This window comes from Lutzomyia longipalpis, chromosome 1 (assembly GCF_024334085.1).
Source record: "Lutzomyia longipalpis isolate SR_M1_2022 chromosome 1, ASM2433408v1".
Taxonomy (NCBI): Eukaryota; Metazoa; Arthropoda; class Insecta; order Diptera; family Psychodidae; genus Lutzomyia; species Lutzomyia longipalpis.
The window spans coordinates 48,280,980-48,295,017 of NC_074707.1; the positions used below are offsets into that span (position 1 = coordinate 48,280,980).

Sequence of the window (14,038 nt, forward strand, 5' to 3'; positions counted from 1 at the left end):
TGTAACATAACCGTCAAAATTTCTGCCAGTCCCAATTTCCGCACAGAGCGGCTCCCCGGGGTCGCGCGAGCATCCGCAAGTGCCCCAGGAGTCCCAAAAATTCGTTTTATGCCAGAAAATTCGAAGGAAAAGCAAGAAAAATCGCATTTTTGGAAAAGCAAGCAAAAAGTTCGTTCAAGTTCAAATTTTATTATTTGGACCAGACGCTATATGGCGCTGTTTAGTTGGTTGAAGCGCGGCGAACTGTCTCACTAGCGCCTCCTTGCGGAAACACGAAACAACTTTCAGTTGCAAAGAAAAAAAATCGAAAATGGCAGCAGGATCGCGTCGCGGTGTAAACACGGAGGATTTGTCCAATGTGGAATTCGAAACGAGTGAGGATATTGAGGTGGTGCCCACCTTCAATTCCATGGGACTCCGGGAGGAGCTCCTACGGGGTATTTATGCGTACGGTGAGTAGTTTTCTAGGCCGATTTCTCGTGCGCCCCCGGAAAGCTGTCAAACTGCTAAGGGGGTGCACATAACCTCACTCTGTTGTTTTGGTAATGATTTTCATGCAAATTTCTCTATTTTCATGGCTTTTCCGGGTAGGTTTTGAGAAACCATCGGCAATTCAGCAGAGGAGCATTTTGCCCATTGTCAAGGGACGCGATGTGATTGCTCAGGCGCAGTCGGGAACGGGAAAAACAGCCACGTTCTCAATTGCAATTCTCCAGAGTTTGGATACAACAATCCGGGAGACGCAGGTGCTGTGCCTGTCGCCAACGCGTGAGCTTGCTGTGCAGATTCAGAAGGTTATTCTGGCGCTGGGGGATTTCATGAATGTGCAGTGTCACGCGTGCATTGGGGGGACGAATCTCGGGGAGGATATCCGGAAGTTGGACTATGGGCAGCACATTGTGAGCGGTACACCGGGGCGGGTGTTTGATATGATTCGTCGTCGGGTGCTGAGGACACGCTCAATTAAGATGCTTGTGCTGGATGAGGCTGATGAGATGCTGAATAAGGGATTTAAGGAGCAAATCTACGATGTTTACCGGTATTTGCCGCCTGCAACGCAAGTTTGCCTCATTTCCGCTACACTCCCGCACGAAATCCTGGAGATGACGTCGAAGTTCATGACAGACCCCATAAGGATTCTCGTGAAGCGCGACGAGTTGACACTGGAGGGTATTAAGCAGTTCTTCGTGGCTGTGGAGCGTGAAGAGTGGAAATTTGATACGCTGTGCGACCTGTATGACACACTGACCATCACGCAGGCGGTGATTTTCTGCAATACCAAGAGGAAGGTGGACTGGCTGACGGAGAAGATGCGTGAGGCAAATTTCACCGTGAGCTCCATGCACGGGGATATGCCGCAGAAGGAGCGTGATGAGATCATGAAGGAATTCCGTTCGGGACAGAGTCGTGTTCTCATCACCACGGACGTCTGGGCGCGTGGCATTGATGTCCAGCAGGTGTCGTTGGTCATCAACTACGATCTCCCAAATAATCGTGAGCTCTACATTCATCGCATTGGCCGTTCCGGGCGTTTTGGGCGCAAAGGTGTCGCCATTAACTTTGTCAAATCGGACGATATTAGAATTCTGCGGGACATTGAGCAGTACTATTCCACACAAATTGATGAGATGCCAATGAATGTGGCTGATTTGATCTAAAAAAAATTAATAATTCGCATTACCAACTACTTTGTATTTAATTCTCACCCCCACATCATTAATGAAAAAAAACTAAATATTATATTTCCAATATGTGTACTTTGTGGAATAAAAAAAATTAAATTGAATTGGTAAAGAAAATTGTTTTATTTCTCTCTCTCTCTCTCTCTTTGTGAATTTATTAGCAGTAAGTATTTATTAAGTATTTATTATTAACAGTAACAGATAGAGACTTCGGGTTTGAAGTTTTCTATAGAAATCCCCATAAAGAGTGTCCATGGACAATCCAATGGATTGTCCATGGATTCGTCCCATGTGTCCCATGGAAATTTCTTGTTTTTTTCTTATATTCTGTCCTACGACAAAATAAGACATCCTCAAAGACATTTTCATGACTTCCGAGTCTTGCTTTCGTACGACAGATTTTGGACAGATCATAGGACTTGTCACTTATTTCCGGTTAGGATTTGTCCAATGTTTACAAAATTTTTTATTAGACACGTCAGGGGACAGTCCATGGACAGCCTATACAAAGAACATAGGACATATCCAGTGTTTAGAAAATTTTTAGAAGACGAGTCAGTGGACAATCCATATGAATAGCATAGGACAGATCCGTGTAGAGTAAAAATCTAGCAGACACCTCAGAGGACAATCCATGGGACAGTCTATACAAAGAGCATAAGACATATCCAGTGTGCAAAATTTTCAGTGGATACATCAATGGACAGTCCATACGAATAGCATAGGACAGGTCCGTATTTAGAAAAGTTCTAGCGGACGCGTCGTAGGACATTTCATACGAATAGCTTAGGATATGTCCAATTTTTTTCTATTTTTTTTTTACTAAAAAACGCTTTGAATTAATTTTTTATTTTTTTATTTAAAAATTATATATATAAATCTTACATGTATGATACTTTGTCCTTCGGCGGTTGAACTCTGACGTCCTGGGTCTTTGAGATGTTCTGCAACTCCTGTATTCCAAGACACGGGATGCTCTGCAATTTCTGTTTTCCAAGACACGGGATGCTCTCCTACTTCTGTTTTCCAAGGCACGGTCTGAAAAGACAAATAATTTTATGAATATTAAGTAAAATCTTCAAAATAAAATGAGATATAATCAATCAATGATAAGTACCTTTTCTTTTCTCCATTCCCTTCGTCATAAATGCTGATAGTTCTCTTTGGCGAGCTTTTGTAACGTGGGAGTATCCGTAAGATAGTTGTCCGGGAACGCCGGGAACATGTAGCTGTAAGAATATTACAGAATATATTACAGAATATTATACAGAATTATTACAGAATATATTAGAATTATATATATCAGAATTATTACAGAATATATATTACAGAATATTGGGTTGTCCATGGACACTCTTTTTGGGGAGCCTGGGAGAGTCCGGAGAATAGAAGTTGTCCGGGAACATGTAGCATGAAAAGACAAATCAATCAATAATAATGGAATAATAGAAAAATTTGTCAAATATTACATACATAATATTTACTACTACTACCCCGACTACTTCTACTACATACTACTGCTACTACTACTGCTATTACTACTACTACTACTACTATTTACAGAAGAGCGCTCTTTAATTAAAATACTTCTCTTTTTACCTGGTTGTATTCGAAAAAAATCTCTCACCTGGACTTGTCGAAACACGTAACCTGTAAAAAAGAAAATTTCTATTTTCGCGTACAATTATATAAATTGCAACTTAATTTCTTATACACATCGTTTAACTATATCCTAATTAGTGTATAATGTACTTACTTTGCTATTTTTCCGGATATTTTTCCCATTTTTCCATTTTCCAACGCTGCTACACACGCACTCTTCACAGAACAAAGACATTTGAACAAACGTAAGACATATCGATGGAAGCATATGTCGAAAGTCCAATGAAAATAGTTGGACTGGCATTAGATATATGAAATTTTAACGTCCTATGATATTCCTTTGGATTAGCTTTGGACGTCTGAATTAGACGTCTTAAGAGATATCGTAGTACAAGATATTATACAATCGTGGGATATATCCCAATCGAATGTTCAATGATGAACTAATGGACTGGCATTGGATACGTCTAACGTAAACTTTCCTCTGAAATTCCTTTGGACTAGCATAGGACGTTTGAATTAGATGTGCTAAGATAAATCGTAAGATTAAACGTTCGACCATCGTTGGACATATCTCAAACAAATGTCCAATAATAAACCAATGGACTGGCATTGGATATGTCCAATTAGAATGTCCTATAAATTTTCCTTCGACTAGCATTGGACGTTTGATTATGGTGTCCTAACATAAATCGTAGGATTAAACATTAAACTACTGTTAGACATATCACAATCGAATGTCCAATGATAATCCATTGGACTGGCATTGGAAACGTTCAATTAGAATGTCCTATGAAATTACCTTGGAGTAGCATTGGACGTCTGATTATGGTGTCCTAACATAAATCGTAGGATTAAACATTAGACTACTGTTAGACATATCACAATCGAATGTCCAATGATAATCCATTGGACTGGCATTGGAAACGTTCAATGGAAACGGAAATTGGACTCATATAGGACAAGTGAAGGACACGTCCCAAGAAAAATCATTAGACTAGATATAAGACTGTAATTGGACATATCCCAAACGAATGTCCAATGATAATCCTTTGGACTTTCATTGGATATGTTCGCTGAAAAAAGATCACATTGGATTGCTGTTAGACATGTCCATAGACATGTCTACAATAATAGGACAACTCTTTATGGGGATGTGGATGTAAAATCAAAGATGGCCGCCGTCCGCCATTTTGAAGTACCATCAACCACTTCCCTTATAGCTAGAGGTATGAAATTTTAGTATGTTGTAGAGCTCAGTGAGACGTTTTCATCAATAATTCATAGGGGAACGTGGCCCAAATCGGACCGCCGCCCAATTGCGACCGCCCCTTTTTCTCGTAAATGACGAAATATTATAAAATTAGTTTCACTACATTATGAAGATATTATAGTAAGATAATGTTAGCGCCTAAAATAAATTAATTTGGTACACAACAGGACGAATTAAAAATCAAAATTCATTTTCAGCACTTGGCCGACATTTTCTGATTTTAGAAACTAAGTTGATATGAGTTTTTTTCCCACTATTATGTCTCATATTATGCCGCGTTTCTGTAGCTTAGAGGGTCTAGTTTATTACTTGATTTACAATTTTTTGAAAGATTTTAGGTATTTTAAGTAATTAAGTGAAAATGTAATACATGCAGAATGGTCTAATTGCGACCCCCAAAATGTTTCAATTCGGACCGTCTATTTCTACCATTCACCACGGTAAAGCAGTCGCGCATGCGTGTAGTGGTGTGGAAGTGTCTCTCTCACACAGACCGCGCTGTGTTTTGATTTCGGGAAAATCAATATTTTTTCACGTTTATTGAAAGTTTTTTCGCAGTGAAAATGTTCCTAAAGCCAAAGGGGAGTATAGTTAGTGTAATTTACGCATTCCTCAGAAGAATTTTCGTGGATTTTCTGCGAATTACGTCAGTGAGTGCGCAATTGTCGGTGTGTGTGAAAGTGTGTGTAGTCACCTCGAGGGCGAAATGTCAAAACAAATGTGGGGAAAATTGAAAATAAATTCTTGATTTTCCAGCTTTTCCGGGTAATTCATGGTGTTTTTCCTATTTATAGTAGTGATAAAAGTGATCTACTAGTGAAAAACCCACAAATTACGGCAAAAACAGGGGGTCGCAATTGGAACACTCGGGGGGTCGCAATTAGAACACCGTGGTGAAAAAGTGCAATTTTAGCAACTTTTTTTAATTACATTATTTCTCAGAACAGGTAAGAGTTAGAATGTTTGCATCTATGGAACAAAGTTAGCCTATTAAATGACCTTTCCAATGGTACCAAACTTGGGAAGATTTAATTCATTTTAATATGACTTTTTTCAATCCTTCTGAAACAGAATTTAGGGGGTCGCAATTGGGCCACGTTCCCCTACTTGAAAATCGGTCAAGCGGTTTAGCAAATATGGCAGCCTAAAGCAAAAAGTGTTTTTTCGATATAACTCGAGAACGGATTGACCAATTTTGACCATCTTGGTATCAAATGAAAGGTTTTAAGAAGCCCTACAATTGTCTAGAACATTTCGAGTTCCAAAAATGTCCGCAAGATGCGCTAAATACAAAAACAAAAATTGCCCAACTTTAAGGGGCAATATCTCCAAATCCCCATTAGGCAATTCTTTTAAATTTTGATATGTTGTAGCCTGACTCAATATCTTTCACCAGTCCGAAAATGAAGAAAATCTATATCGCCGTTTAGAAGATATAGCCATTTGAGAAATTCTTGAATTTGAAAAATTCTAAGAGCCTCTTGAACGGTCTGTCCGATTTTGCTCAATTTGGTATCAAATTAAAGGTTTTGCAAAACTCTACAACTTTCTGGAACATCAGAAACCTCTAGAACCATTCTTTGAGGTCAAAAATATAGTTTATTTCAAGACCTTTCCAAAACTAGTCAAGAAATTTCTGTAGGTGTTATAGAACTTGAAATATGAGCATTTTTGTCTTTTAAATTGATGAATTTCATAATAAATCTACTTTGCCTACTAATACTACTCACAAATTAAATTACAACGCATAGACAGACCCATCTGCGTTGTGGTATACCAACTCTTATAACTAGACGCATTATGATTGACTTTCACAATTGTATTTTTTTGGAAAAGCTCAGGTGCATCGTGCAGCTTCAAGGGGAATTTATCTGGCGAATGTTTGAAATATTTTAGCGAATCATCTGAATTTTGACTAATAATCCGAATCTTGACAAAGAATTCGAATCTTCTTGAAGAAAAATCAGAATTTTGACGAATAATTCCCCTTGTGCAGCTTTAATACGATTTTATAGCTTTTTCGTGACATGATTTTTTTCATGCACAATACCTTAGATATGGCATTAAAATTCATAAGCGTGGGTGATAACAGACAAGTTTTCTTGCAATGAAATGTGAAAGATGACACGATGATAGAAAAATCTCTTTACAACCCACATAATATTGTACATAGCAGGGGGTAGGGAGCTTTTTCGCGTGAATCTGTCACTCTTGCTATTCCCCCCATCACTCACGCAGTGTCAGACAATTTTGCTGGGATACGATGCAAATTGAGGAGCACGAGGGTGGGCTTTTTTGCGGATTGTTCTTCACGTTTTTTAAATAATGCTAATTTAGTTCTTTCCCTTCAATTTTTTTTATGACTCTTTCCCATCGTGGTTTTTCCCACACACACACACATACAAAGATCCTTTGAGCTTTGGGAGAGAGGTGTGGGGGTGAAAGCCCATTGCGTGGGAAAATGTAGGTATGCAAAAAAAGCTCATTTTTATGGTCCAATTTTCCACCTCAAGTTCTTTCAGAACCTCTCTCCCAATCTCGTGCCTCTCGTGCATGGCCCATTCAGCTCTGTAGGACACGTGTCTCACCCAGAGACATTTTCACCCCCACCCCCTGAGCTTTCACCGCATTTTCTCACCCAAACTTTTCCGGTGTGTGAATGTATTTTCTGGATGTGGAGGAATTATTTTAAAGTGGGCGCATGAGAGGAGCTCTCCCCACCCCCAATTTCGCATCATTTTCCATTAAGGATGTGCGTTTTTCATGTCAAATCACATCCTTCCCATCCGCATAAAATCCCCCAAAGTATTGACTCGTTAACAAGATTAAATGCCACACACACACACATTATCAGTTTTCCGGGGGTGGGAGGGAAGGAGGGTGGATTATCACACCATCCGTTGATAATTTCGCACGATGGATGCTCTTTATTTTCCATCTCGTGAAATTTTCAACGAAAAGAGGAAATTTTTTGCGGAAAATAAAATTTTATGAGAGTGCGGAAAGGTGTTGGCTCCCCACATTTTTTCTCTTAAACCAAATTTTCCATTTCACCGGTAAAATAAAATCGTCAAGTGCGGGTGAATTTTCCCATGAAAATTTAAATGCTAATTGAATCAGAGCACTGCTGGAAAAATTTGTGATTTATCCCGATGGAGAAATATGGGGAAATCGGGAGGGGTAAGGGCTTAATTTTACTATATTTTATAGTTTTAACATATCGTGAGAATAGGGGGAGAAAGGAGCTAATATAATGAGACAGAGAGCTTAGAAAAAGATCCAAATTTTAAATTTTTCTTGCGAAAATTGTAAGTTATTCTTATGAAGACTTTATTAGCCCTTATTTTATGTCTTTTCTTTAACAAATAGAAAATTCTTTTCTTATCTCTTTAAAGTAGAGGAAAATGAGAAAAATAATTAAATGAAAATGATATCAAATGATGAATGATCTCAATCATCAACTCCAATTTATTAATGTATTTATTCACATTTTTGAACAGCAAAAAATATAAAATATTCTCAGGTATTCTCGTTGGTTTCTTCATGACAAAATAACACTCACATCATGTCGTCAATAGAAGGATGTGTGACATTTCAAGAAATTCCCATACATGTGCTGAAGACTTAGCATAAAACGTTCTCTTGTACAAATATACTTTTTTACCTGCAAAATTGTTATATTTTAATATTAATAGATTTCTTCTATATCCTTAAAATTTCCGTAAAATTTCATTGTGATTCATTTCCAAAATCTTACTAACTTTTGTATCAAGCTCTTATAAGTTCTATTCATAAAATTCCTTAAGGCTATGCCAATCTGATGCAGTAGAAATATTAATTTTCTTATCTAAAATGAATTTAATTTAGTGCATCGAAGAGTAAAATAAATTATTTCTGAAACAATTTTCCGAGAGATTTTCTTAATCTTCCTGTGAATTTGAAAAGTTTTATTGGAGATTAATTTTCACGGAAATGAGAATTTTCCTCGTGAACTCTTGTACTTAAATATTGAATTTAATACAAGTTTTCCTTATTCGTTGCATGAATATTAATTTTGTGGAAGAGTTTAAATTCTTCATGAACTAATATTGGGTATAAAATTTTATTTTACAAACATCGCGTGATTTTTTGAAAAAAAAGAGCAAATAAGAGACAAATTCCGGAATGCAATAAAAAAATTCTTTGCATGTTAAATGCTAATATTGATTTATTTCAATTTATTGCATATGCCAGGTGCTTATTAAATTGAATATATTTGCAGAAAGTTATTCAATAAAATAAATTTTACTAAAAGCTGGGTTAGAGAAAGCTTTTTTTTTCTCTCTATGAAGAAAAGTTTCTATTAAAACTAGTTTATTCATTTTTTAAACGTATTTCCATTCAAAGATAATCGTTTAAAAAAATAATAATTTAAGCTTTTCAGCAACTTCTGGTGTTTGTCAGAGCCGAATTCCTGTTTACACACAGCAATTTGAGCCAATTCGACTCTACTGTGTGTCTTCTTTTCTGAATTTGGCTCTGACGAACACAGGAAGTTCTAAATAATTAAAGATTGACGTGGCTTATTTTATTTTTGTGAAAATCTCTTCAGTTTTAGAGATGTAAATTCTTTCTGTAAAATTAAATAAAATTAATCCACTATTCTTCCTAAATGGAGGGTATTTTTACAGTCTGAGGGTACAATGAGCCATAATTTGTGAGACTTTTCTCAAATTTATTTTCTCACAAAATAATTTAGAATACAAGAAAAGGGGGCGCAGTGGAATTCCGGGTTTTCGGGTACAAAATCAATTTATTCATTGCCGTACTTTCTTTCCTGAAAGTATATTCTCACGCATTCCAACACATTTGGGGGACGGCGTGAAAGAATTTATAGGGTGACGAGAGAAATTTCTCCCTTTTTCTTGCAATTTTTTTGCAAATAAATATTCCAAACACAGAGATGGGGTGTTTGTACTATGTATGTATGTTTAGTTGATGGAGCTTTGGGGATGGCTTTCTCACGTGCACAGTCCCACAAGGGATGATTTCTTTTTTTTTGCATTTGCCTCCGCCGAGACGCCTCATTTGGGAAACTCACCCAGCCGCCCAAAGTGCGTGTCTTGCATACCAAAAATTATTTGTGTTTTTATCCATTGTTTTTCACTCCCCTCCCCCCTTATGCCTGCGTGTGATAACCCTCGAGGACGGTATGTAACCATCTCTTCTCGCTGTGTGTATGTTTGTTTATTTTAGTACCATCCCCAACAACGCGAAACAACATCAAATCAATGAAAATTAAATTCACCCCCAACACCGTTACTGCATGCTAAGTAAGATTGGTCCGTGGATTACAAGAAAGCTCCTCAATTTGGCTAAAACAACTCCTCACATGAATGTTTGAGTTGACGAAATTTTCTCATGCTCCCTTCGAGTTTTCTCACCCACCTAATTCGTGCGACAAGCTCCATGAAAATTTTGGTATATACATTTGCAATTGGTAAAAGTTGCCTTGTGAGCTTTTTGCATGAGGTGTGTGGGGGGGGGAGATGGTTGTTGTGAATGGGACAAAGTTAAATTGAATTTGAATAACAAATAAAGCAAATTAGCGCACATGTTTGCAATAATATTGAGAAAATATAATCAAATCTCAAAAATCCCCATTGAGCTTTTATTAATTACAAAAAGAAATCCCAAAAGCTCTCCCTCCTCTGCAAAGTTTTGCTTTTGTTAATTAAATTGTTGGGCATTTCTTCGGGGGATTTCTTTTATTGAACTTCTGAATAATTCTTAAAATTCATTTTTTCTTTACATTTCCTCCGTTATAAATTTTCCTAGTGTCAGAAAAATGTGAGATTCTGACAAAATTAGTGGCAATAATGGTGCTATGCAGGAAAAGAATGTCAAGAGAAAATGATCATGACATTTTTTCCTGACATTTTTTTGTCATTCCCTCTCACTCCCGCTAATGTATTTCTGTATCTTTCGTCTTTCTCTGACGCATGCTTCCGACATTTTCATCATTCTTTTCTGTGCACTCAACATGTTTTTCATTTCGAATTATTTTCTCAGTATTTGGGGATATTTTTCCATGAAAAAGTGAAAATGGGCTTTGCTGAAGTGTTCTCAGTGCCAGGAAAGCCGTGAAAAGTGGAAATTTATGGTCATTTAGCGGCCAAATATGTGAAAATGCGCGAAGTGAAAAATCAAAACATTCTTTCCCTGACCAATTTTTACGGGATATTTTTCTGTATTTTCACGACACAAATCACTTCCTGCAGGTTTTTTGGACTTTCCCACAGGTCATCTGCAACACGGAAGGTCTGTGTGGGGGGCAGGAAAATGCTTCCTGGGTGGTGGAATCCCACCTGAACGCGGAAAAAATTGGTCCGGGAGTGAATGTTTTGCTATAGAAACTGCACAGTTTTCACTTATTTGGCCAATAAATACCCCCGATTTTCCACTTTTCACACTTTCACAGGCACTAAGAACACTTCCACAAGCCGCTTTTCACTTTTCCCAAGCTAAAATATCACAATTTACAGAGAAAATTGCAGAAAACTAACAAATACGTTGACTTCACAAGAGCTGGAAAAAGAATGACAGAAAAAAACATGTTCCTGCGACATTCTTTTTCAAGCTCTTGCGTAGTCAACACGTTTCTTATTTTTCGTCAATTTTCTCTGTGAATTGTGATATTTTATCTCGGGAAAAGTGAAAAGCGGCTTGTGGAAGTGTTCTTAGTGCCTGTGAAAGTGTGAAAAGTGGAAAATCGTGGGTATTTATCGGCCAAATAAGTGAAAACAGTGAAGTTTGACAGCAAAACATTCACTCCCGGACCAGTTTTTCGCGTTCAGGTGGAATTCCACCACCCAGGAAGCATTTCCCTGACCCCAGGCCGACCTTCCCTATGCAGATGACCTGTAGGAAGATACAAAAAGCCCGCAAGAAGTGATTTGTGTGGTCAAAATCTAGAAAAGAATCCCGTAAAAATTGGTCGGGGAAAGAATGTTTTGATTTTTCACTTCGCGCATTTTCACATATTTGGCCGCTAAATGACCGTAAATTTCCATTTTCCACTGCTTTCCTGGCACTGTGGGCTCTTTAGCTAAGCATTTTCCACTTTTCTTTGGGGAAAATACCCCCAAATGTTGAGAAAATTCAAGGAAATAAAAACATGTTGTGCGCAAGAAAAAAATATAGCATGGATGGAACAGTATAAAGCGAAAGAACGGTAAGTAAAACTTACGGGCTGTGATTCTTTCTTTGTCAGTGAAATGTGAAATTGACGGAAAATTGAGGATGGGCAAATTTTGAGGAAGGCTTTCTCGCGCACCGAATCACAGCCAACGCGCAGATAATTTGTGAGAAGCCTTAATCGTGGGCGTTGGCTGTGATTCGGTACGCGAGAAAGCCTTCCTCAAAATTTGCCCATCCTCAATTTTCCGTCAATTTCACATTTCACTGACAAAGAAAGAATCACAGCCCGTAAGTTTTACTTACCGTTCTTTCGCTTTATACTGTTCCATCCATGCTATATTTTTATTTAATATTTATCTTTGCATCTTTATATGTATATATAATGTGTATATCTATGCATTTATATATATTTTACTTTACTTTTATATATGTATATATAAAACGCCCCGCTTTGCGGGGCGTTGGTCTTATGCAACTCAAGATATGACATGTTAACTTTAAAACGCGATATCTCCGGAATGGCTACATAGATTTTCTTCATTTTTGGCATGATGAAAGATATTATAGTCAGCTATAACATATCAAAATTTGAAGCAATTCTATAAAGCGGTGCTCGAGATATTCATCGAAAACTCATCGAAAATTTTGTTTTCGATTTTAGCACCACTTGCGGTCATTTTTTGAACTTGCAATGTTCCGAGCGGTTGTAGGGCTCGTTAATATCTTTCATTTGAGCCCGAGTTGATCAAAATTGGTCAAGCAGTTCTCGAGTTATGGCCGATTTTCGATGAAAAATTGTGGCGGCCATATTGACTAAACGGCTTGACCGATTTTCAAAAATGAGGTATTGTTGGAAAGGTATTGATGGCCCCTACAACATATAAAAATTTCAGATTTTTAGCTATTACAGGGGCTGAGATATAGCGAAAACAAAATTTTGAGGTTATTCAAAATGGCGGACGGGGGGGTGGGAGGTTGGATTTGACATCATAATCGGACGTCTTCCACCCGATATATGAACTTTGCCGTTGACCGCAAGTCTCTATCTATCACCGTTCTCTTGTAATTTAGCAAAAGGTTCCGGCCGGCCGGACGGACGGCCGGACGGACGGACGGACGGCCGGCCGGACCAATTTTTGGCGCATACGTTTTTTGGAATGTGGGGACCCTAATTCGTGCTCATCCCAAGTTTGAGCCCGATCTGACGACTTTGCATTTTGGAGTGTACACAGAAGCTGTGCTTCTTTGAAGAAAGAATCACAGCTAAAAAAGCATGCCACGAAAAAAGATGTCGGAAACATGCGTGAGAAAAAGACGAAAGATAGGAAAATACATTAGTGGGAGTGAGATAGAATGACAAAAAATGTCATGATCATTTTTACTTGACATTCTTTTCCTGCATAGCACCATAAATCATTTTTCATTTTGAATAATCTAAAAAGAATGTGCTGCAATTTTCATTTTTCTCTTTTAAATGCAAAATTCATTGCAAAACATCCCCTCCACATGCGGGAATTTCTATTAAAGCAAGAAAGAATGTTTTTGCATGAAATTCAACATGAATGAGTAATGAATTTTACATGGAAAAATTGCTACAATTTATTTATTCTGACACTAATAAAAATTTAAAAGGATTAAAGGAGAAATATTGTTGAGAAAAAATATACAATTTTCAGGAAAATGATGAGAATATTAAACAGGGAATCTTTTAATATTGAGCTTCTATGCGAAAGCACAATATTGGTCTATTCATAAAGAAAATGAAGCCTAATTCATTATTTTAATAAACTTCCTGCTTATTTTGCTGGCAAAAATACTTAATACATAAAGTATATTTTCTATATTTATGGGAAAATACGGAAAATATATTCATCATATCTGATGACATTTTCGCTTGATTAAAATGATGAATGTGTGGGATGAAAATGTATTAATTTATTTTTCTCCTTTTCTCAGAATTCTCCCGCAAAAAGGATTTAGCAAAATATTTTGACAAATCCTTTAGCAGATAAAATGCAAGACTTGAATTCAATTCTAATTTCAGTTGAAATCTCTCTAATTATTTTCTTTCACTCGGTTTGTCTTTCTTTCAGCACATATAGCTGGAATGAATGAAGAAATGTCTGTTAAAAATAGCAAATTCCCTCTCTTCGTCAAGACTTGCAAAGGGTCGTGCTTAAAGAAATCAGGGTACTTTTATCACATTTTTTTGTCCTCTAATTTTGGAGGGAAGAATGGACTGCCAAGACACTTGAATGCCTTAGAATAGATGACTGATTCCGTGGTGAGGGCGCGAGTTTTA

At 37.3% G+C, this 14,038-nt stretch overlaps 3 protein-coding genes and 1 long non-coding RNA gene across 4 annotated transcripts in view; 2 read left to right on the plus strand and 2 right to left on the minus strand.

Moving 5' to 3' along the window:
• Positions 1-14,038, plus strand: part of LOC129787983 (protein Peter pan) — a 1,185,971-nt gene that overhangs the window by 511,726 nt on the left and 660,207 nt on the right. The gene's annotated exons all lie outside the window — the stretch shown is intronic.
• The window catches only part of LOC129787980 (L-dopachrome tautomerase yellow-f2-like), a 1,067,766-nt gene that overhangs the window by 511,726 nt on the left and 542,002 nt on the right, over positions 1-14,038 (minus strand). The gene's annotated exons all lie outside the window — the stretch shown is intronic.
• LOC129787994 (eukaryotic initiation factor 4A-III) lies at positions 266-1,799 on the plus strand. Its single transcript, XM_055823938.1, has 2 exons — positions 266-452; positions 592-1,799. The coding sequence occupies exons 1-2, from the start codon at positions 311-313 to the stop codon at positions 1,656-1,658; spliced, it is 1,209 nt and encodes a 402-aa protein (XP_055679913.1). The 5' UTR covers positions 266-310; the 3' UTR covers positions 1,659-1,799.
• Positions 2,522-4,432, minus strand: LOC129788038 (uncharacterized). Its single transcript, XR_008750277.1, has 3 exons — positions 3,310-4,432; positions 2,800-2,911; positions 2,522-2,720 (listed from the first exon to the last, which is right to left on the minus strand). It is a non-coding gene; the product is annotated as an uncharacterized LOC129788038 (long non-coding RNA).